Here is a 23245-nt window from a genome sequence, read left to right on the forward strand (position 1 = left end):
TCTCCTTTTTTTTTTTTTTTTTTCCTTTTGTAATTATGTGTTTGTATCTTTTTTAGCCCTGACGAAGCCCTGCAACGTGGGACGAAACGTTGGCTCAATAAAATAGTATAATTCTACTATTTGAGTTTTTTTTTACTGCACCCGGACCATATTCCATTCATAAATAGCCAATGCTTTCTCCTATAATCAAATATTCTGAGATTTTTTAATAATAATTTTAAATCTTTAATTTATAATTTAATTAAGAGATAATAATATCTTAAATCTGCAATATAAGCGTTTTTAATTATAATAATACAAAATGTGTTTTTAAAAAGGTTTCAAATTAGTAAAATTTTTGGAAGAAGATAGTCAACCATAAGAAGTAGATTGTAGTAAGATAGTGGCGGTGGCCATCAATAAATGTATCAAAATATTAAAAGAAAACTATTTATTGTAAACTAACATTTTGCCCCACTTTGCAAGGCTGTCAGATTGAAACATAGATGTCAACTCCTCAACAAGGTTGACATCTCATCTCTGTTTTAATCAGACAGCTCAGACGAAGCTCTGCAAAGTGAGGCAAAACATTGGTTAACAATAAATAGTTTTCTTTTACTATTTCGATACCATTAATGACCGCCACCCACACTTTCTTTCAACAATTTAGTAAAATTATGAATATACATTTTTTAAAAATTATTGACAGTATTTAATGTAGGATTTTTTTAGAGATTGGATTTGGAAATGGCCAATTTAGGTCTGAAACATTATATAATTTATGAATAGAATATGTATAAAGTTTTAAGGGTATTTCTATCCTCCCAGGAAATTGCTTCATTGATAAAAATAAATAAATAAAAACTTGTTTATTGCCTAACCACAACGACTTAGCCCTGATTAAGACTTCCAATGTGGGTCAAAATATTGGTGCCAAATAAATAGTTTTGTCTACTATTTTTACCTTCTTTCTTCAATTAATTACGTATCAACAACTAATAATTTTCCCATATTAATTAGTTCATTGAGTACTAAAAATATATAAAATAAGCCATAGTAATATTTACCTCACACTTTGAAATGATAATGCAACCGAGCTGGTCAACGATGAGAACATCCGCAGGTGAAGGTACTCTACAAAGTCTTTGTTGAAAGAACTGTAAAATAGTTTCAGTAGTTTTCTGGGTATCTTTCAGAGCAACGGCTATATGACCGAGCATAACGATGGTATTGTTCAATATGAGAGAACTCTCACTGTGGATGAATAAAAAATAGTTTTGATCATTTTATTCTAAATTTGAATTATTTTGGCCTTACTGGTATAATTACAATCAGTAATTTTCTCTGCTGATCTAATTTATAGCTTTGCAAATATTTTAATGATAAATATGACATTATTACTATTATAGGATAAATATTTCTAATTACAATGGATATTGTTTAGAACATCCTTGGATATAACAATGTATTGGTTATAGTGAGGTATATTTACAGATCTGAGATTCCACACCTATGAAATATATTTCTTATTGGAAGATTGCTGATTGACCGTATGTATTAATAAATCGAATATGATCCGGGTGCAGTCAAATTAAACTCAAATAGTAATATTTTGTACTATTTTTGTTTGAGCCAATGTTTCAATCCATGTTGCAGGGTTTCGTCAGGGCTGTTTTGACGGAAGTCAAAGTCAGAGTGATCATAGAATCTGACTTCCGTCAAAACAGCCCTGATGAAGCCCTACAACATGGGGCGAAACATTAGCTCAAATAACAATAGTACAAAATAGTACTATTTGAGTTATATTTGACCGCACCTGGACTATATTCCATTTATATTTCTTATTGTTAATAGCGACCATGATTATAAGTATTAATTAGTCATAACAACTTATTGAATGACAAGGATCAATTCTAGTGACAGGTTCAGTTCAGGTAGAGTTCCAGAAACTTATAAGAAGGCCTTGCAAACAAGAATCCTAATTTTTCGAAGAATGTTTCTTTTATTTTAAATCCATGTTTTGAAGGGGAAGAGGAACTACTATTTAGTTTTATTATTTCTTTCGAAGGAGATGCAACATGAGTAAAAAACTAAAACCTTGACTTAAAGAAGTTTCATGTTTGCTACCACCTAGAAAATGGTGAGAGGGACATCAGATTAGGTAAAGAATTGATTGTTAGTAATTCTATTATATAATGAATTTGGAAAAAGTAGGGCCTTTCTTAAAGATCTAAAATAAAAATGGTATTTGTTAAAAATAAAGAAATGTCAACTAACCACAGACAACAAATTTTTCATAAATAGTTATTATTTTCTACGTCACTGTGATATATATTAGAAATGGTTTTAAATCTAAAGAAGCTACAATATTCCCCTCTTTTCTTCAAGCTCACTAATGAAAATTTCTTGAGATCGATTCCTACCTCTACTAAGCATTCTTCAGAAGAAAAAATAATCTATTTGATGGCAGTAATTAATCATACAAAATTCTTATTTCACATTTTCATGATTGGTTATAACAAAAATTGGCAATAGTGGCCAAATAAAGTGCCTAAAAGGTCTTTATAAACAATATCCAGTGTATACAGGATAACTATGGTATGAAATCATTGACTAATTAATCTGAGCCTCTGTATACATTTTACAGTCATAATCTATTTAAAAAAGTTTTTATAATAAGGAAAATTTCTGATAAAATAAATTTTATAATTAAATACTATTTCTTCTTTATCAATTAAGATAACAAAAACTTTAATGATGATAATAGTTGAAGGAGTGGACTATTTATAATGTATCAGAGACCAGAATAACTTTAGTAACCTATTTAAAACATAATCTGGAGTGTTCTATAAAAACTAAATACATAAATGTATGTATATTAATTCCTTCTATACCTATCTGAGTTCTGGGCTGTATATAACCGGTTAGAAAGTGAGGCAACGAGGGCGGGAACACAGTTGTGGTCAACAGAGTAAGCTGATCTCAATGCCATGCAAAGGTTTTCGATAGCTGCATCTCTTAGTTTTTCGAAAGGAGAATGGCAGCAATCACACAGTGTTCCACTTGTACCACCAACTAAAAATTTTTCATTCCATTAATTTCATCATGTCGAATTTTAAAAAGTTATAATATATATTTTTTTTACAAATGCCTTCTGGCACATAATATAAATTTGATCCCATAAGAAAAATTTCTTCTACAGAATTAAAGTGGAAACATGAATGGAGAAACCTTCCAATGAAGTAACATCTAGCAAAGTACAACAAACATAGCAGTTCTTTGCTCCGAAAACGTTTTCATATTCTTGTCAGATTTAATATATTTTAGGTTATCTCCTTGATAAACTATTTAAAGGGTTTAGGATAAAATGAATTTGTTTTTACAAAAGAATTTCAGTAGTAAGAGATAATTTGTTTTAATGATGGTTTTTAATAAAATTTTCTTAAAAAAAAAAAAAAAAAGAAAAGAATTCAAAAGAAAAAATTCTTATATTAAAAGTTAAGTGAATGAACTGTTAGTTGATAGGCTTAAAAACATCTGTTTTTATTTATTTTGGTTTACATCCCCAATTTGTTAAATGAAACTGACGCCCGAACATGAGTGTCGAGAGCTGATTTAGGTAACATTAAAAGTAACAACTTTTTACCATATACTGGCCATCTTGGCTTCTAAAATTCACAAATACATTTTGGCAAACAAAAAATAAATTTTTAAAAAAAGTTAATAAAATTATACATTAAAAATCTTTAAAATTTCATTTTTGCAAAAATAAATCCAAGAAATCATCAAAAAAAAAAAAAAAAAAAAAAAAAAAAAAGGCAACTAAAAATAAGTACATACTTTTATTAATGGTATTACCAGTGTCAGAAGTTATTGTAAGGTGGAATCCTAGAAAAAAAATTAATAAATGATAAAAAATAAAAATAAATGTTTACTTAATTATGTAATAATAAAAAATAAAAATAAAAAATTCAAATCAATGTGCAAAAAGAGAGTTTAATAATGTAAAATTATAATTTAACTTTATATAATATATAAAAATAAATTTCTACCCAACTAAATATTAAAAAAGAATTTATCAATAAATAAAATAAATTTAATAAGCTTAAATTAATGAAACATTGTGTCTCATAGCACAGAAGAAAAAAAAAATGATAGATCATCTCTCTTCGTGTACAAAAAATAATTCATACATAATAACAAACTAAAAATGGTAAAGATTAAGTCTTCCTCAGACACAATTGGCCCGACAGGCACAGCTCTGACGTATACTTCAAGTTTAGAAGGGTAGAAGTTCATCTCTTCTAGTTTTCTCTTTTCTTTAACAGATGTTGCAATCATGAAAATTTTTGTGATTTCTGAGCAAACACTGCGAAAAAGTAAAAAAAAAAAAAATTGTTTCAGAATTAAATTTCACCCGGACCATATTCCTTTCATCTTTACACACGGTCAATCAATAATCTTCCAGAATTAAATTTCCTGTTAGGAACAGTCATCATAATTGAGGCTTCATCATCAACCAACCATTTTAGTATCCTTCGCCTAAATAAAATGGTTTTGGATTACATACCACATTACTAGAGATCAAGATGATTTTTCAGATGATTCAGTTAAATCAAGACTGAAATTTTATTTTGTGTTATTAAGTTTAGTAGTTATCAAGTTATTATTATAAAGTCAACGTAGTCCATTTCTCGTATCATAACGGTCATATTTAGTTCCAATTTTAACAGTCTTCCAGAGCAAAAACCTCACAATGACTTCCATGCTCTTGGCGTAGAATATTGCTCAGGACATGTCAGCATGTGCCTCTAATTAATAACGATTATCATAATATTTTGTTTTGTCCCTTATATACTTTTATGCATTCTGTATATCACTTGTATCTTAGTTTTTCATTAATTTCTTTTTAATTTTCATATATTGCAATAATCTCCATGTAGTTCATATTTTTTAAAATTAAAGTTCCTATATAACAAAAAAAAATCCTTACTTAATTTTAAAAAAATAGATTTAGTTTCAGACGTCAGAAACTTTCAGGAGAATATTCTCCCCTCTAGTAAAGAAAGTTAGATCTCCCTCGTATTTTCTGTTAAGTCGAAAAACAAATTTGAGATTTTAAACATATTAACGTTAAAACAAAATTTTACTATTAAGGTGCAATTATTGCAGCATGTTGCACGAGATTAAAACACTATGCAATACCTACTTCTATTCACGGCATTCTCAATATCTATATCTGGCGTGTGGAAGCCTAAAAACAAAAACACAAAAAATCAAACCAAAAATAAACAAAAATTCAAAATAAAAGTAAACAAAAAATCTTTATAAATACATAAAATATAAATTGTAAAAAATAAAAATTTATATTTATGTTTAGCTTTGTGAGCAATTAAATCATCTTTGAAATGAGTCTTCATAATTTTCCATAAAATTATTATTTTTCGCGTTAATAAAAAAGCTAAAACAAATTGAATGGTGTTTCTATGCTAACATAAGAAAAATACTTTTTAAAAACATGGGTCTAGGATGCTGTATTTTTGCTAATATTAGTTATATGAATTAAATAGTTTTTTTTTTGTTTGTTTTGTAATGAATTTAATCACCTTTAGAGTGATTATATAGAATGTTCTATTAAATTTATGCTTTTTGAATTAAGAGCAAAAAAAATTACTATTTTATAAATTTTATTTCTTACTTTTTCTGTTTAACATTTATAAAAAAGTTAAAGGGCTTAAAGGAGAAGACTTTAGGCACGTAACTTCAAAATCGAGGCCATTATTGCGCACACAATGCCCAGTTCAATTAGGTATAATTACAATTAGGTACTAACAACTAGGTAATAACAATTAGGTATAATTAAGGCGAAACCTTACATAAAATAAAAATATACATAAAGAAAACGCAACATACATAAAAGAAAAATATATATAAACAAAAAGCAACAAACTTAGATTATCTATTTAAGAGATAATTACACGTGTGCTTGCAAAAAATTTCACCTGATAACAATGCTTACCTCGCACTAGTAAGAAGTGCGAAAATTAAAACATAAGACCCAAATTTTTTAAAAATGTTATTGCTCACTTAGTTGATAGGTAACAAAATTAGAATAAAACCTCATTTTATACAAAAAAATCTAAAATTGATCTCACCTTTTTTTTTTTTCAACGGAACTTAAATACATATAATATAAATGCAAAAAATGAAACAAATTTATAAAAAAAAAAAAAATAAATATGAGTAATGATAAATAAATAGCTTATAATAGAAAGATCAAAAAATCAAGAGAAAATTATACTTAAATAAGAACTTTTCATTTGTTCTTAAGTATGCTAGTTTAACAAAATTTACTAACACATTATTGTTTAAAACTCAAAAAAACATATCTGTACAAAAATATAAATTGTTTACACACATAAAAAAAAAGATTAAACAGACAACAATGATGAACTATTTAATTCAGGATGCTTTGTTTGGCCTACTTTGAATTCTGACATAGTTAATCTATTAATTAGCAAATTTTCATAAACACAACATTTTGGAAAAGAAATGTAATCTTAAATTTTTCAGAACTAGTAAGATTATTTTTATAAAGAATATAGATCTTGATTAATCAATATAAATAATTTTGGATAATTATCCTTAATAATAATCCAATGTCATACCTCTATGAAAAAAATTATTATTAAATGGCATCCATTGTGGAGATTGAAACAGCCTTTGCATGATTAGAAATTCAATCTCAAATAATTTAGGACTATGAAAATGCTTTTTAATAATAAAAATAATTGTCATCAACTAATAAAAATAAATTTGTTTAATCATCCCAATGGCATAGCCCTAGGAAAAAAATTATAATTAAATGGTATCTATTGTGAGGACTGAAACCACAGCCTTTAGAAGTAGAGTAGAAATTCAATCTCAAATATTTTAGGACTAATAAGATCATTTTCATTAGTACATTAAATTGTAAATAATCAACATAAATTAATTCAGATAATCATCCTGTTAACGCCATAATATATAATTACATGTAAAGAATTGTAAATAGTATTTGAGTTTTATTAGTATTTAATTTAGTTACATTTATTTCTATTTGTATTGTTTTATTTAGATTTAGTTATTTGAAAAGAAAAATGTAATTATATTTGTGTATTATAATGAGTAATTGAAATAGTGGCTAGGGGTGATAATTGTTGCTAATAGGCGTCACCTAGCAATGGACCGACCATCTTAGTTTTTTTTAGAGCAGTTCCGACTAATTAGTGGCCCTGGTAGCGTCATTAGCAGCCCTGTCTACGTTTGGTTGATATTATTTTATATGACATTTTTTGAGTGTACTCGTCGTCATAACAGTTCGGAACCACACCACTTCTGTGTTTCGATTTTAATATGAGTTCCAATTAATTAAGTAATTAGTGCCCAACCCCTGAACCCAAGGAACGTGTGTACCAGCCCTGTCTGCGTTCATTTGTCGGCTCGCCTAATACAATACGACTGTTGAATATTTGGAACATCGATGAGCCAGACCTACACATCTCGGCAGCACTCTTCCTCTGACCTATCGGAGTGGAGCAACCTTTTGTCGTGCAGTATTTATTTTATATATTTATTTCTTTTTTTTGTGTAAATTAATTTTATTGTCATTTTCATAATTTATCGAACTATTTTATTTTTATCTGAAAGGCCTTTTTATTTTTACTTGTTTATGTTAGTTTTTAGTTTTTAGAATGTTTAAATTGAACCGAATAAATGTTTAACCCGAGCCAGTTTGTTTTTTGTTCATTTTAAAGCCTTCCAACAAAAAGACATAGTCGATTTGAGGTGGCTTTAACATATCCAATGACATACCTCTAAGAAAAAAATTTATTACTGACTGGCATCCATTGTGGGGATTGAAACCACAGTCCTTGCATGATTAGAAATTCAATCTCAAATACTTTAAGACTAATAAAGTTATTTTCATTAACAATGTAAATTGTTATTAATCAATATAAATAAATTCTGATAATAATCCAATGGCACACCTCTATGAAAAAATATTCATTATAGAATGGCATCCCTTGTGGGGATATAAACCATGACCTTTGTATTAGTACAAATTTAATCTTAAATGTTTCAGGACTAATAAAATTATAATCATTAATAATATAAAACTTAATAAATCAATATAAATACAAGAAAAGGCCATTGTAGTCTCAAAAAAATATATAATTTATTAATCTTGCTTAATATTCGCCTATTCAGGCATCATTAAGCAATTAGTGTACATCTGAAAAAAAAAATTATACAATAAAAGGACTAACCACTCAGATACAGGAAATAACCATTACAATAGCAAAACAAGAACTCAAAAATAATATAGTTATTTTAAAATTGAATATTAAATAATATTATAATTATTCTAAAATTATAATTAAGGTTAAAATCATAATTTTAGAATAATTATAATATTTTAATGTTGGTAACTCCTCATTCTGGAAAAGGTTCTAGTTTAGTTACCACGACATGATGTTTGGAGCTGGACACCATCTTTGATTTTTAATTTTTGAGTTATTGTTTTGCTATTTTAATTGTTATATTTTGTGTCTGAATGGTATAACTCATAAATAGTATCTGCAATTGGGTATGCTGTTTTGATGAGTCAATATAAATAATTTTGGATAATTATCCTCAATGACTATTCAGTGACATACCGATTACTAATCACACAAAACAGCAATTCATTACACCTTTTTTTCCTGAAGAAGGGCAGCAAACATCATATATAAATGAGCAGAAATATCAGGATACATTAACTCGTGCATTACTGTGTGTCATACGACTGGTTATCAGAAATCATCTACTATAATATTCCTTCAAATAACTTTGTACTTAACATATTGTTTAAAGATATTCAAACTAACCTTGGGCATCATGAGAAAGTCCTTTTTCATTGTGTAATCGGTACAACTTTGAAAGTATCGGAGAAGGAGAAACAAGAAAATCCCTGAGACACTGTATTGAAGTACTGGCTATATTAGGGTATTTTTCAGCTAGTTTACCTAAACCCTGAAATGCAAGAAAGCTAAAATTAGGAGAAAACTAATGCGCATTTAACTTAATCTAAATAGATTATTAAAGCGGATGATTTTTATTATGGAGAGTAACAACTAAAATAAAAATTTAACATCACAAAGGGGATTTAAAAAAAAAATTATAAATGAATTGGATCAAATAAAAATATAATAAATAAAAATGTCTTCCTATTCTGAATTGTCCATATTGGAGAAACAAGACACAAATAATTTTCATTATAAATGTTGAATTATATCAACTGATAATTTCATAAATAAAGGTGAACAAGTTACTAGTTATTTATTTATTTATATGGAAATGGATTATAAAATCAAATAAAAGTAAAAAATAAGTTCATAATACTATTATGTAAGACAAATAAATGTTGCTATGGGATCCTCACATCTGTCGTACCGAGGGTTAAATATATTTTTTCTAATTAATTGATGATTTTTAAAATCCATCATTTTTCCTAATATGGTGTTATTTTCCTTTATGAAAACCATATGACTTAGTTTTATTTATAAATATAAATCAAAAATTACAAAATTGTTAAAACCCAGAAGTTTGGTTCCTTTTTAAGTTAATTTAATTTCTATTTACTTTCCAAGTGGTTTTTCAATTTTGTTAATTATAAGTTTATTTTGATTGTTTTTTAACTATAAGTTACCTTGTATTTTAAATTTGTTACGTAAAATAAGTGACATATAAATATATTCCTGTAGTGTAGCATATATACAACAATACCAAAGGCAGTTGGCCAGGTCCTGGATAACTGCTGATAAGGCAGTAGGTATTGAGAAAGCGCTGGAGTGGTCTGTACTGTAATGAGGCATTAGAGCGGCCTGGGGATTTGGCCGTCATTCTCATTCAGTGACGCACTGCCATTAATGTTGTTCAATGAACATGTGTTTGGAGCTGTCTAGTTTTTCAAAGCTCTCACCCACTGACTCCCGGCTATTCTTGAGTCAATCTGTGTTTGGAGCATCATCTTGCATACTTGTATGAAGGTGGCCATCTCAGATGAGATATAACAGACTGAAAATGTATTGTCGATAAACGCATATCGAAAACCATGACCACCTACTGTGCTGTTTTCATTTTTTCAGCAAACTAAGTTTTCTTTTTTTGTTTCAAATCCTTAAAATATTTAATCATCTTTATTATAATCCAAAAGAAATTTTAGTTTGTATACTTATTACATATTTTAATACTTTATAATTCATTTATTTTTGTACATCACTAGGAAGGTTATTTTTATTATTTCATTTTCTTCATTATTTTGTTTTTGTGAGATATTATTTCAGGTCCTCCATTTTTTTTTTTAACCCAAACCAGCAAATATTTTTAATCTGGGGAAGAGATTGGTTTTACAACTTTATTATTGTTTTACCCTAACAATAATAATAAAAAAACTTATCTCAGTTTTAATCTTTAAATATAAAACTGTGTTATTTTATTTAACAGAGTAAAGTTTTTTTTATTACAATATAATTTAATATTAAAAATAGGGGGCTTAATTAAAGAAGGTTTTTTCCTTATTCTATTAACTGATATTTAGTAATGAAAAGTGAACCCCACTAAAATCAAGTTTTTTATAATAAATATATTTTTCTTTTTTTTTAAAAAAAGACTAACAATTGACAATTTTCTTCCAGAACAGACAATTACAGAATACGTAAAACTTTAAAAAAACAAAATAAAACTTTAAATAAATAAAAATTAGGAAAAAAGAAAAAAAAAAGGATAATACCTGGGGATGCTAACCTTTATATAATATATTACCTCAAGACAAACCATAAGTAGAGGCATATGTGCCAAAACTAATTTTAAATTATGATTTGAATTGATTTTTTCAGTCAGTCGACCACAAAGGCTATCCGCCCCTAAAAAAAAAAATATTACTACATTAAAAATGTTGAATAAAACAAAAGAACAACATAGTTTCTGAGAAGCATTCAACACACAGTATGCAATAGATAAAAAGTAGACATCAAACCAAGTATTAATACTAGCTACTCTATTTAAAAAACCTTAAAATTTATTCTTACTTCATTGTCAAATCATTTGCCTCCTAAAATACACACAGTTAAAAAAAAATTATTAGTAATATCAATAGAATATATTGGTTAGATTTTCAGCTAGATTAGTACTCAAACATGTGTTTTACTACAATGATGTCCTGGTGTAACAGCTCAACATTGAGGCTTACTGAATCGGTAACACCTAGGAGTTATTTAATTAATCGAAATATTATTCATTCTCATAAGTAGAATCCGTTCCTGATTCAGGATAAAATTCTTGAGGCTGGTATCTAACAGGGATATGGATAATTAAGCAGTTAACAATGAGTTGTTGTTTTTTTTAAAAATTTATTTATTGATATTTACAACTGTATAAAAAATACAACAAGTAAATTTGATCTTAATGACATAATATGATACAGCATGTAGAGAAACTACCCAGTAGTAGAACTCTAAAAACAGTTTACAATATAAGGTCACAAGGCCATCTTCTTTTCAGGCACCTCGGAGGATTGCCAGGAATGGAAGAGGAAGCAAGGTTAGAAACTAGTGGGTTTGGGTGGTTAGGAAGTTTATTATGGAAGGAATAATATCGGGTTCGGGCTAGATCGGTTACATAAGGAACATTTAGGTCTTTATGGATGGTTTTATTAGTAACAAAATAAGGAGCATTGAGAATTTTATGAAGGATTTTGGACTGTAAAGATTGGATACGAGAGGAATTCGAAGGTTTAGTGGAGCCCCAAAGCTCAACTCTGTATGTCCAGATGGGCCTTATTATTGTCATGTAGATCAGTCTTTTGTAATGAGTTGGAAGTTTAGACCGTTTGTCTAGTAAGTGCTGTAATAGTCGGAATCTGTGTGCAGTTTCCTGTCTTTTCAGTCTTGTGTGAGGATAACAATGAGTAAAAGATAAATTACAAGTTTACAAACCAACAAAAAGATTATCACTGATAACAATTTTTATTATATCCATCGATGCAGAAGATGCAAAAATCTTCATTAAATTTGCTCAAGAATCCAGCTGAAGTAGAAATCGAGAAAACCAAGATCAAGATCTTAGGGCCACGGAATTTTAAGGTTTAAACTTTTTTTTTTTTAATTTATTCAAATTTACAACTATATTAAACAAAAAATACACAAAAATGTGATATAAGTTATATTTTATTAGAATGACACAGTCTTGCGGAGAATCTACCCATTGGTAGAACTCTCTTAACATTTCAAGGGTAGAAAGTCTCGAGTTCATCTTCTCAGACGCCTAGGAGAATTATCAGAAATTGAAGAAGAGGCAAGGTTAGAAACAAGTGGGTTTGGGTGGTCAGGGGGTTTATTTATGGAAGGATTAATATCTGGTTCTGGCCAAATTGGCAATATATTGTAATATCCTCTTTTTTGATAAAAAGTTGTCTTTTTATGTATAAGTGGTTAGTTATATTTCAATTTTCATGTATCAACATTCAATATTGTTCATTTGTTTTGTTGAACTAAAAATCAAGCTAACAAATTTCGTTCAGTTATGTATGGAGTGGAAAACATCGTTAAAAAAGCCAAGATGCGGTGCCTTCTGCAATTGGTAGAATCGCTGCCATATTGAGCAAATTCAAATAAATTGTCACTTCATCTAATTTCCTATTATGATTGTGTTTACAGTAAATAAAAGAGGAAAATAATTTTTAAGGAAAAATATACATGAAGAAAATAATAGACAAAAACTCAAAACCGTTGTGCTACAATCAATGTTTAGATTGATGATTGAAGATTGTGAAGAAAGGGAGACTGGTTGTTTGGATGAGGGGTGGATTGGACGTGTCTGGGAAACTAGAACATCTTCAGGAAGAGGTGTCGGACCACCCTTTGTCTACTATCAGTGTTAGATATTTGGAAAGAAGATATCAAGAGTCAGCAGTCATCTGAGAAGATTGTATATTTAAAGGAAGATCACTCTTTGTTTGGATTGCCGGTGGATGGGACGTATCCTGGAAACTAGGACCAAGCTTTTAGCTACTGTCAGGGGTAGCATGTTTAGAACGAAGACATAGAGAACCATCATTCATCAAAGAAGCATATATAATTGGTTAGTTTGCTCTACCTAGGATTTAATTATATTTGTAAAGTAGCCATTAATTAAGTTAGGTGTCTTTGTGTTCTGATTGTCTGAAAAACCTGCCCTGAGATTAAGAGTCCATAATATTATATACAATTTAAAATAAAATTATCATATCTATATAATATTCAATCTTTTCATTCAACCTTGTCATCTTTAAAGCTATATTTTAGATCTGAGAATAAATAAAAATTATTAAATTCCCTTTTATTTAATTTTAATATATTTTGAATATTACAATATGGAACATTGTGGATTTTATGGTGAATTTTGGATTGTAAGGATTGGATACAAGAGGGATTTGATGGTTTAGTAGAACAAAACTTTAAGTCCACATAGGGCTTCTTGTAGTTGTTGCTAATTAAAAGTTTAGACTGTTTGTCAAGTAAGTATTGTCATAGTCGGAATGGATGAGCAGTTTCCTATCTTTTCAGTCATAGTTAAAGATAAAAAAAATATTTACAATTATTTTTATAAAGACAACAGAAAATATTAGTGTCATAAATCATTGCTTTAAGTCTACCAGATGTTTCATAACAAACTATTGAAGATCAATAATAAAAATTTATCATTAGAAAAAGAATAAAAAAAAGTTAAATAAAATAAAAAATCAACACACATGCTTTACTAAAAATGTAAATAATTAGTAAAACTTATTTTATGTTAAATATCAAACATTTAACAAGGATTTTGAATTTTTTTAGACCTTTCAAGCTGATTTGAGCAGTAAGTTTGTGGAGCATGTCTAAAGGGTTTTCAGCTGTAAAAATAACCCATGGTTATTAATAGATACATTATTTATCTTAATAAATAACTCACCTTCCATTTTTTTAAAAAAATAAGTCGCTAAACACCGACAACTATAACTAGAAAAATAAAGCTAACAGCTCAAAAATAATTAATAGGATATTTAAATTTAAAGATCTATTCTTAGAAGTTCCGTGCCAAGATAAGAAATTTCAATACCTGCTTCGTCGGCAATAGCCCATACGAGAAGATCGACACAGGCGGAGTTCGCCATAACGTTAAGCTTGAACTTATTAACAGTGGCACAATTACTTTCTCTCTCTTCTTTCTCACTGGCATCGTGGTGCCTAGATTGGAGTTCTGTTTGGCCACAGAGGAATAAACCTTTCACAAACTCTTGTACATCTTTAGTAAACGGTGCAGGAAGATCTAAAATAATAATAAAAAAAAATTATTTGACAAGATATCTTAAATATATATTGCTCAAAGATGATAAATAAAACATTTTATTAGAAAATAAAAAATACATTGGACTCAAGATAATAATGGGGTGTATAAAAAAGGGAGTTCTTTAAACTTTTCTTTGGTTTGATGGGAAGTGTGAGGACGTGCATTATCTTGTTGAAATAAAACTCCTTTTTTATTTGATCGAAGCAGGATAACACTCTGACAACGGATACAATCTTTCCAGTTGTTTGTAGTAGAGTTCAGAATCCATCAGGAACAAATTCGTGATGAATAACACCTTCAAAATTCCAAAAATCGCCAAGCAAGGATTTTTTTCAAATTGCTCCCTCGCAGCAACTGTTTGACAATTTGACTCAACAGCTTCCTCCAGAACCTCATTAATAACCATTAATGGCCGTACAGAGCCCTTCTTCCTTTCCAACGTTGTATCTCCACTGCTACATTTTTCAAACCAACGCAGTGCAGTCCGCAGGTCAAGGACACTTTCTCCTTCATATTTAATAATTTCATGAGTTTATTCAGCGGTTCTGAAATTTTTTTTCCAGTAATGCCTTAAAATTGTGAGAATTTCATAGGAGACTGTCATGTTTCTTCTGTGAAATAAATAACTAAACTGAGGTTTTTTTTTTAAGAAGTCGAATGGGATTCAACAAGCTTAGAGAATGCTCTAAAGGGATTATTAAGTATGGGTAAGTATTAAATAGGATTAAAATATTTACAGTCCTTTGAAATCTTAAATTTCATAAAACGATCATTTTTTTTTATACACCCCATTATGAAGATTTTTCTTAATTCATTGAAAAAACTCAACAAATTGAAAAAATAAATATATTTTGTTGTCTTGGCAATTTTATGTAGTTACAACAGCAACTTGCTAGACTAAATTCAATAATTTGAAGTCCTCAACTTCAGTAATTAGTTTGAACATTCATGGACTTCTTTGTTTACATCCACTCAATGAGAAGATGGGGTTTATACATATGTCACAGATTTTAGTAAAACAACCTATTTGGGGAAGACCAAACAAATTATAGTAAACATTATAGTTACTTGAAGAGGACATCAAGGTCCTGCCATCTAATGGCAAACCAATGAACTACAAGGGTTACTGGACCCAAATGTGAACAAAGTCCACAGTGAACCGAAATCAGAACTCCTCAGAGCAATAGAATTTTATATTATGTTTAATCAATTCAACATGAGTGAGTAATCTACACCACACCCAGGCGAAGGAGAAGAGGCCAAAATGAGAGAGAAGAGAACACGAAGGAAGAACAAGCTTCATAGAAAACTTCAATAGTCCATCACCAATCATCAGCCAAGTAAAATTGTAATATTTTTATTATATATTTTTATCCCATTAAAAATCAATGTATTAACAATACTAACCCATATTATATTTCCCATTTGGCTATGCCTCATATAATATTTTTTTTTTAAATTAACCAAACAAGAAAAGAGGTTTTGTTTCCCTTTTCACCATATTTAATTTATTTTAAATCCATTATAAATACAGCCCACAACATTCATACCAGCGATACCAATTAGTTATAATTAATTCTGGTATTATCCCCCAACATTGTATTTTACAATACAATACAGATAATCCCAGGGAATATCTGAATTAAACATAACTTTTGGACGATAGATTTTCAAATTTTGATGTAATCTATTAATTAGTTAATTTTTTTATGAGCTTATCAATTTTTTAACTATGTGAAACCTGTAGTACTACTGGAATGACATAAATCCTAGCAACTACAACAGTTCTTGAGTTATCTTTCTCTTGGCAGTGCTTTTTCTGTTATTAGATTAATATTTAAAGAAATGTATCATTTTTTACAGGCCAACTCTTCAAATTTATGAACTTTTACTCATCTAATGAGTTGGAAATCTTTAAAAATCACAAATGGCATGTACATTTGAAAGATCTATCTTGGATATGCTATGTATTGATATAAATATTTTATTAAAATTCTTGAGACTGGTATTTATCTATTAAATAAATCAAATGGTATCCTCATTAAGTCCGAACATTCTTTATTATATCAATAGTCCAACGTTTCGGCTAATTCAGCCATCCTCAAGGACGATATTAAATATAAATTTACATTTCATATCAAAATTTTAAAAAATGTTTAACAGGCTATTTTGCTCAAATTCAAGTCAAAATCACCCTATTTTTTGGGGGCACCATTAATTTTTAAAACTTTAATTTTAAAATAAAACTACACTATCTAATAGTGGATATTGTAGTTTTAATCTAAAAAATCATAGATCACAACAGAGTAGTATATTCATAACAAAACTGCAATAAATTAAACTACTACATTATATCATATAATAAATAAAGTAAATATATAAAAAAATAAATCTGATTACTGAATTTAATATATTGATTGTTTGAGAGTGTATCCGCATTTACTCTCAACTTTTTATTTTAAAACATTTCCAACATTTTGGCCTTTAGGCCATTTTCGAGAAGACAACCTCAATCATCGTTGATGTCATAATCCATTATTGACTCATTGTTTTATTGTTGATATTTTTAATGAGGTTAATAAAAAAGGAAAAACAATTTTTGAATAATAGTTTTGTATTGTGAGATTGTGTCGTTTATATAAGACATGAGCAATTAGCCTTTAAAAAGGACAATTTAATGAATTATGACATCGATGTTTAAGGTTGTCTCCTTGAAAATGGCCTAAGGGCCAAAACATTGGAAGTTATTTAGAATAAAAAGTTGAGAGTAAAAGTGGACCATTGAAGTTTGTGTTAATAATAAATTAAATCTGTTAAATAAATCAAAATTGTATCCTTGTATAGTCAACACTTTTATTTCATCAATAGCCCAATGTTTTGGCCATCTCGGCCATCCCCAAGGACAATCTACATATAAATTCTCACCTCACATCAAAATTTAAAAATTGTTTTGCAGGCTATTCAGCCCAGGTCATTAATTATAAGTTAAACACACCCTATTTTTTTAAAAAATTCATAAATATTTAAAACTTTTAATTTTCAATTTATCCACACTATCACTACCACATAAACAAACTATTTATCTCAATATATAAAAAAAATTGAAAATTATAAGTTTTAAATATTTATGAATTTTTAAAACATAGGGTGAGTTTAACTTATAATTAATGACCTGGGCCAAATAGCCTGCAAAACAATTTTTAAATTTTAATTTGAGGTGAGAATTTATATTGAAGATTTTCCTTGAGGATGTACGAAATGGCCAAAACGTTGGACTGTTGATGAAATAAAAGTATTGAGACCATACAAGGATACAATTTTGATTTACTTAATAAATAATTACCAGTCTCAAGAAATTGAAAAAATATATTTAAAATAAATCTGGTTTCTAGAACCTCCACCCAACTTAGAACAGCACTTTCATCAGACAAGTAGCATTATGTGTTTATTATTTTGTATATTTTAAAATAAAGATCACGTTTTTAGCATAATTAATATTATTGTAGGAAGATAGTCCAGATGGCGGTTAATAAAGGTACCAAAATATTAGAAAAACTATTTATTGTTAACCAACATTTCGGAGTAAAATCTTTTGAAATACAATTTTCAATGTTGAGACTAATCATCATTTTGTACAGTATTGTTCTAGATCATTATGGTGACTCCATAAAGTATTTCTAGCTATTGTTATGTCATTGTGTTGGGAGAAAATTGCTGTATCGTCAGAGAACATAGCTATGGAGGTTTGTGACTGAATCTTGTGGAACACAGGAATAGATTTAATTTAAGGTAGAATTAGTGTCATTTATTCTAACAGAAAATGTTCAGACATTGAGGAATGAGCTCAGAATATCTTATAAGTATTTCAGAGTGTCTAATTTCTTTAGTTTATATAGAAGACCTGATGCCAGACCTTATCAAATGCTTGTTGGAAGTCCAAGAATGTTACGTGTGTTTCTTCATTTTAAATCCAATTATTCTAAATTAAGAAAGAATTGTTACAGAAGAAAGTAGAAAATTATTTAAAATGTTTGATGGTTTTACAGTTTTTGATTAAACAGGCAGAAGATGATTCGAAAACTTGAGAAAAGGTGATTTTGACCTTCCTGATAAACCATGCTCCATGATGACCATCTTTGATTGACGATAATACTGTCAAGATTACGCTAGAAGAAATTCCTTTTTTGTCAACATCGGAGATTGCTGAAAGGCTTGATTCAGCTCAACAAATCATATCGGACTATATTCTGAAACTAGGCTCGTTATGGAAATATTTAATATCCTAGGTGCCACATGAATTATGTAAGAATTTGAATGATTGAGTCATCATATGCACATCTCTGTTTTCGTGGAACAAAATGGAATCTGTCTTCTAAGGCAGAATAATAACTGGGAATAAAAAGTAGATATAGGAAGGATATCATACTGCTTAGGGGTTCGTTGGAAACTTACAAAGCAAACAAAATTTTTTACAGGGCAAAAAATTCATAAGTGAAGACAATATAGTTAAGAAGAAGAAATAAGAAACTCTATGAGCTGCTCCAAGATATAGACATTATGACCTTTGTTAGGCTGGGATACCTTGGGTGGTCAGAACATGTTGCACGGATGAGTCCCGATGAAATGCCTAAAAGAATCATGGAAGAAGAAATCCATTGTCCAAGAAGAGTCGGACGGCCGAAGCTAAGGTGGATGGATGTTGTGGTACAAGATGCACGAGACCTACTTGGAGTCTCATAGAGGAGGCCAGGACCCATCAGAGGGTTGTAGCACCAACTGATAGATTGATAGATATATATAGTAGACAAGCACTGGTTCAATTTTTTCCCTATAGGGCTGAGGTATTTAAAAAAAAAATGGGATAAATAAATTTTCATTATGGCTAGATGTCATAAATTATGATGACAGTTATCATCATCATAATCATTTTATTCCCTTTACCACTTGCGTAGTGTGAGGTTACAATGTGTAGTCTGGACCAGATGTCTCGTTTTTGGACCAATTCTCTTCTCCTACTCCAGTTCACATCCCGTCACCTGAAGCCTCCATAACACTATCCCCCAGGAAATGCACAGTCCTCCTCTTGGCCTTCTTCCCTCCATGCGAGTCTCATACGTCTTCCTGGCAGTTCTCTCTTGGCATATCCTAAGGTGTCCGAGCCACTATAGCTTGTACTCCGATGACAATTACATAATTCAAGGTAAAACAATTGATTATTTTGTTTTATTTTAAAAAAGGACAGAACTTTCCAGTAGACCTAATATTTTTTAGCTAGTTTTAGAAGTGGAAGGTGTATAATTACAGCCTCCCCGAACTTATCTTCTACCTTACATTTAAATTGGACCTTACCTGTCTGATATCGAAGTAATTCCCTAAGGAGCGTGACTAGAACGAGGTTTAATGTTTCACTGATCGTTCTATATGGGAAAATTCTTACTTGCCCAGAATAATATAACCCCGATGCCTGACTGTCCAAGAAAGATAAAAGTTCAGGAGTTAATAGCTTTTTAGCACATGCCAGAACACTCTGAAATGAAACAAGGAAATATTATAAAAGCTCAATTTAATGTTTAAAAAAAATAAATAAATAAATAAAAATAAATATAGAGTTCAAAAATAAAGGTATACATATATTTAAGTAAAGAGCGACCTGTAGGTGAGCTATAGGAAACTGAATCTGAGGTCTCTTCTCAGGAATGGTTGACAATTTCATATGAGAAAACTGATTAAAACTCGAGCCATATTTACTAAAATAATGAGTCGTAGGATCGTAAGCTACTGTTTGCTGTTGACTCGAGTTACTGCATAGCAATCTGAAAGAAAACATCAATGAAGAATAACTCGTTTTGATTCTGCCGTTTAAAATATATATTTAAAAAAATAGAATTTTATAAAATAAATTCTCATACGTCATATCGGAAGATGGATCAAGGTAACTCAAAGTAAGTATATCAAGAGTTGTCAAGTTTAGATTGCCTGACAATGATTTTGGTATAATCGACCTAGAAACAACAAAAAAAAACACACACATCTTTTATAGCAAACAAATAACATGTTAGAACGATAGGAAAACAAATAACATGTTAGAACGATAGCAAAGCAACATAATACCAGCAAGAAGTGTTACACACAAAAGCACATTAGCTGATGCATTTCTGGACTTCATGCATGAAAAGACTACATCGAGAATTTAACTGCTTTTCTAACAATAAAACTAAAATATAAATTACTATTAATATAAAAAAGTAATGAAAATATATTTTTTTTATAATAACAGATATCTGATTTCAACAAAAAAATTAGTTAAATTTATTTTTATAGTCTTTAATAACACTCTCATAATTGATACTTGCTACGAAAGTCATATGTCACTCCACTATGATCCTTGGAACATCCCATTAAGATCCAACATTTTGTTTTAAAATAGTGGCCATTTATGAAGATGGAGAAAAATATGAAGTGTTTTGGAATGATAATTCCAAAGAAATAAAATAACTTAGCTTTAATTTGTCAGTGGCTGTTTATGAATTAAACTTTTTCTTCATTCTTTTTAGTACTGAAAAACAAAACATATGCGGAAGAAATTCAAATGTCTGCTCATTAACCTGTTTACAACCTGTCCAAACCTGATAAATTATTTACTTATACAAGCTAATTACCTACAAAGTCCCAATTATAGAGGTAAAAATGGAAAAAATATAAGAAATCCAATCTCAATTACAAAGGTTTTAAAATTCTCAGTAACAAAAATATTTCAATGCAGAAGTGTTGGGACTTCATCGTAATTATCAGTAGCAGATATATCAACAATTAATAATGCCCTATATGCCCTTCCTTTTGAAACCCATAGACTCCTGGTTACTTCCTTAATATTTCCCCACTTTGATTATTGCTGTGTGTTTTACGCAGGTGTCTCTGGGGATCTCAAAGCAAAATTAAATGCTTTGTACGATTCATCTTTGGAGTCTCCAAGGACGCCTCTGTCACCCAATTTTATAAAGAATTGAAGTGGCTTTACCCCTCCTTTTCTCATAAATATTTTCTTGATTCCTTCCTCTACCAAATTATCCAATCCCGCCGTCCATCGTACATCTTTGATATCCTTCAATTTAAATACTCAGTGCGTTCCCACAATATCCCCTCATGGCCTTCAGACTTATATGTAACTATTCCCTCCTTTATTTGTAGTTCTAATACCCTTCCAACCTTCAAATCCCGTATCTTCGACCACCTTCTGTCCACCCAATTCTGGAATAATAACAATTGAAAGTTTCAAACAAGGTTTATATATTTTCTTTATTTAATGCTTCAGATTTTTGTTTATACTTGTAGATATGTATATTAGCAGAAATTGTACCTTTCCATTTAATACTTTTAGTTTAATTGTATTTGATTTTTTATAATTTTTTTTTCCTTTTATTTATTATCAGAAGTTAGTCATCTTATGTTTTATGATATGACATACAGTTTTATTTTATTTTATATATTCTGTTAATTATTGTTGTTCATTGTTATCTTTTCGAATTCACTGTTTTATTATATTTTATGACGTTATATAATTTCATTTTTAATTTGTACTTTACTCTAAGGCTTTAAAGCCTAATTTTGACGCCTGTATATAATTCTAAAGGGATCAATCCCAGAATAAATAAAGAATATTATTATTATTATTATTATATGGAAAATTATAGCTTTTGTTTGATTGGAAAATTTTTAGGCAAAAGGGGAGGTTTTATTCTGAGTCATTTTTATGATAGAGGCCCAATATTGAGATCTGTATGTTGAAAAAAGAATTAAGAGTTTTTATAGTTTGATAGAAGTCATCCACTACTTCAAGTCAAAAACAATATTAACCATAGAGGGTTGTAGCCTTGAGCATTTTGCTCTTATTGGCAACTAAACGTCTATACTTTCCTAGTATTTCATCTGTTTTTTTATACTTTTGTCTGCCTTCTGTAAACTCTTTGATGTTGTTATTGCCGCATGTTTATGTTACACCCTCTTTTACCTCCTCACATATACTCAATTCTAACCACCGCACTGTCACGTTTAATGCCCAACATAGGCGTACCCAGGAACAGCCGTAGGTTGTTGATATCCTACGTGGTCCCATCCATTCTGCTCTACGCAGCTGTGATATGGAAGGATACATTGGGTACTGAGGCCTACAGAAGACCGATGGTGTCGGTGTGTCGTAGGTGAGTGCTAAGAGTGATCATCGCGTTTCGTACAGTCTCATACGAAGCTGCTTGCGTGGTGGCCAGGATGCCACCGATTGAGCTGATCGCAGATGAGAGGAGCCTATAGTGCAGACTATATTCCAAGAGACGAATTAAGAAAGGAGACTATAAGAAAATGGCAACGTCGCTGGAATATGGCATTCAGTGGAAGATGGACGCACAGGCTGATGCCCAACATCGAGGCCTGGATGAATAGGAACCACAGGGAGGTAGATTATTATATCACCCAGTTTATCACAGGGCATGGTTACTTCCGAGCCTACCAGTATAGGTTTAAGCTCGATGAGACTGGAGAATGTTCATTGTGCCCAGGAACGGAAGAGAGTGCAGAACACGTTTTCTTCTTCTGTCACCGCTTTCATGAAGAAAGAAGAGACTTCCGACGCGTTTGCGGCTCAGACCCGACAGCAGATAATATTGTCAATATTATGCTGCTTAACCAAGATTATTGGATGGCAGGCCAACGATTTGCTGCACAGGTAATGCAGAAGTTAAGAAATGAGGAGAGAGATAGGCGAACCAGGAGATAGCCTAAAACAATGAGGCGGCACTCAGCCAATCATCCCCATGATGTAATGCCTAACGGCCTACATTACCTAAAAAAAAAAAAAAAAACCTATACTCCATTCAGTTTTGCT

The 23245-nt window shown here is 29.9% G+C and overlaps 1 protein-coding gene across 8 annotated transcripts in view; it reads right to left on the reverse strand.

Annotated features, from left to right (window-relative positions):
- Positions 1-23245, reverse strand: part of Pi4KIIIalpha (phosphatidylinositol 4-kinase III alpha) — a 122255-nt gene that overhangs the window by 89233 nt on the left and 9777 nt on the right. Inside the window, exons 5-15 of one of the 8 annotated variants that reach the window (XM_014422286.3) lie at positions 20277-20369; positions 20018-20180; positions 19717-19894; positions 14137-14346; positions 13877-13930; positions 10825-10925; positions 8889-9033; positions 5189-5233; positions 3820-3867; positions 2874-3054; positions 1047-1233 (exon numbers count right to left, since the gene is read on the reverse strand). In XM_014422286.3, coding sequence (XP_014277772.1) covers positions 1047-1233; positions 2874-3054; positions 3820-3867; positions 5189-5233; positions 8889-9033; positions 10825-10925; positions 13877-13930; positions 14137-14346; positions 19717-19894; positions 20018-20180; positions 20277-20369 — 1405 coding nt within the window. Of the gene's footprint in view, positions 1-1046; positions 1234-2873; positions 3055-3819; positions 3868-5188; positions 5234-8888; positions 9034-10806; positions 10926-13876; positions 13931-14136; positions 14347-19716; positions 19895-20017; positions 20181-20276; positions 20370-23245 lie in introns of all 8 variants that reach the window. The other 7 variants (XM_014422285.3, XM_014422289.3, XM_014422288.3 and 4 more) reach the window with 7 other exon arrangements.

Source organism: Halyomorpha halys, unplaced genomic scaffold, assembly GCF_000696795.3.
Source record: "Halyomorpha halys isolate HHAL.00 unplaced genomic scaffold, Hhal_1.1 Scaffold364.1, whole genome shotgun sequence".
NCBI lineage: Eukaryota > Metazoa > Arthropoda > Insecta > Hemiptera > Pentatomidae > Halyomorpha > Halyomorpha halys.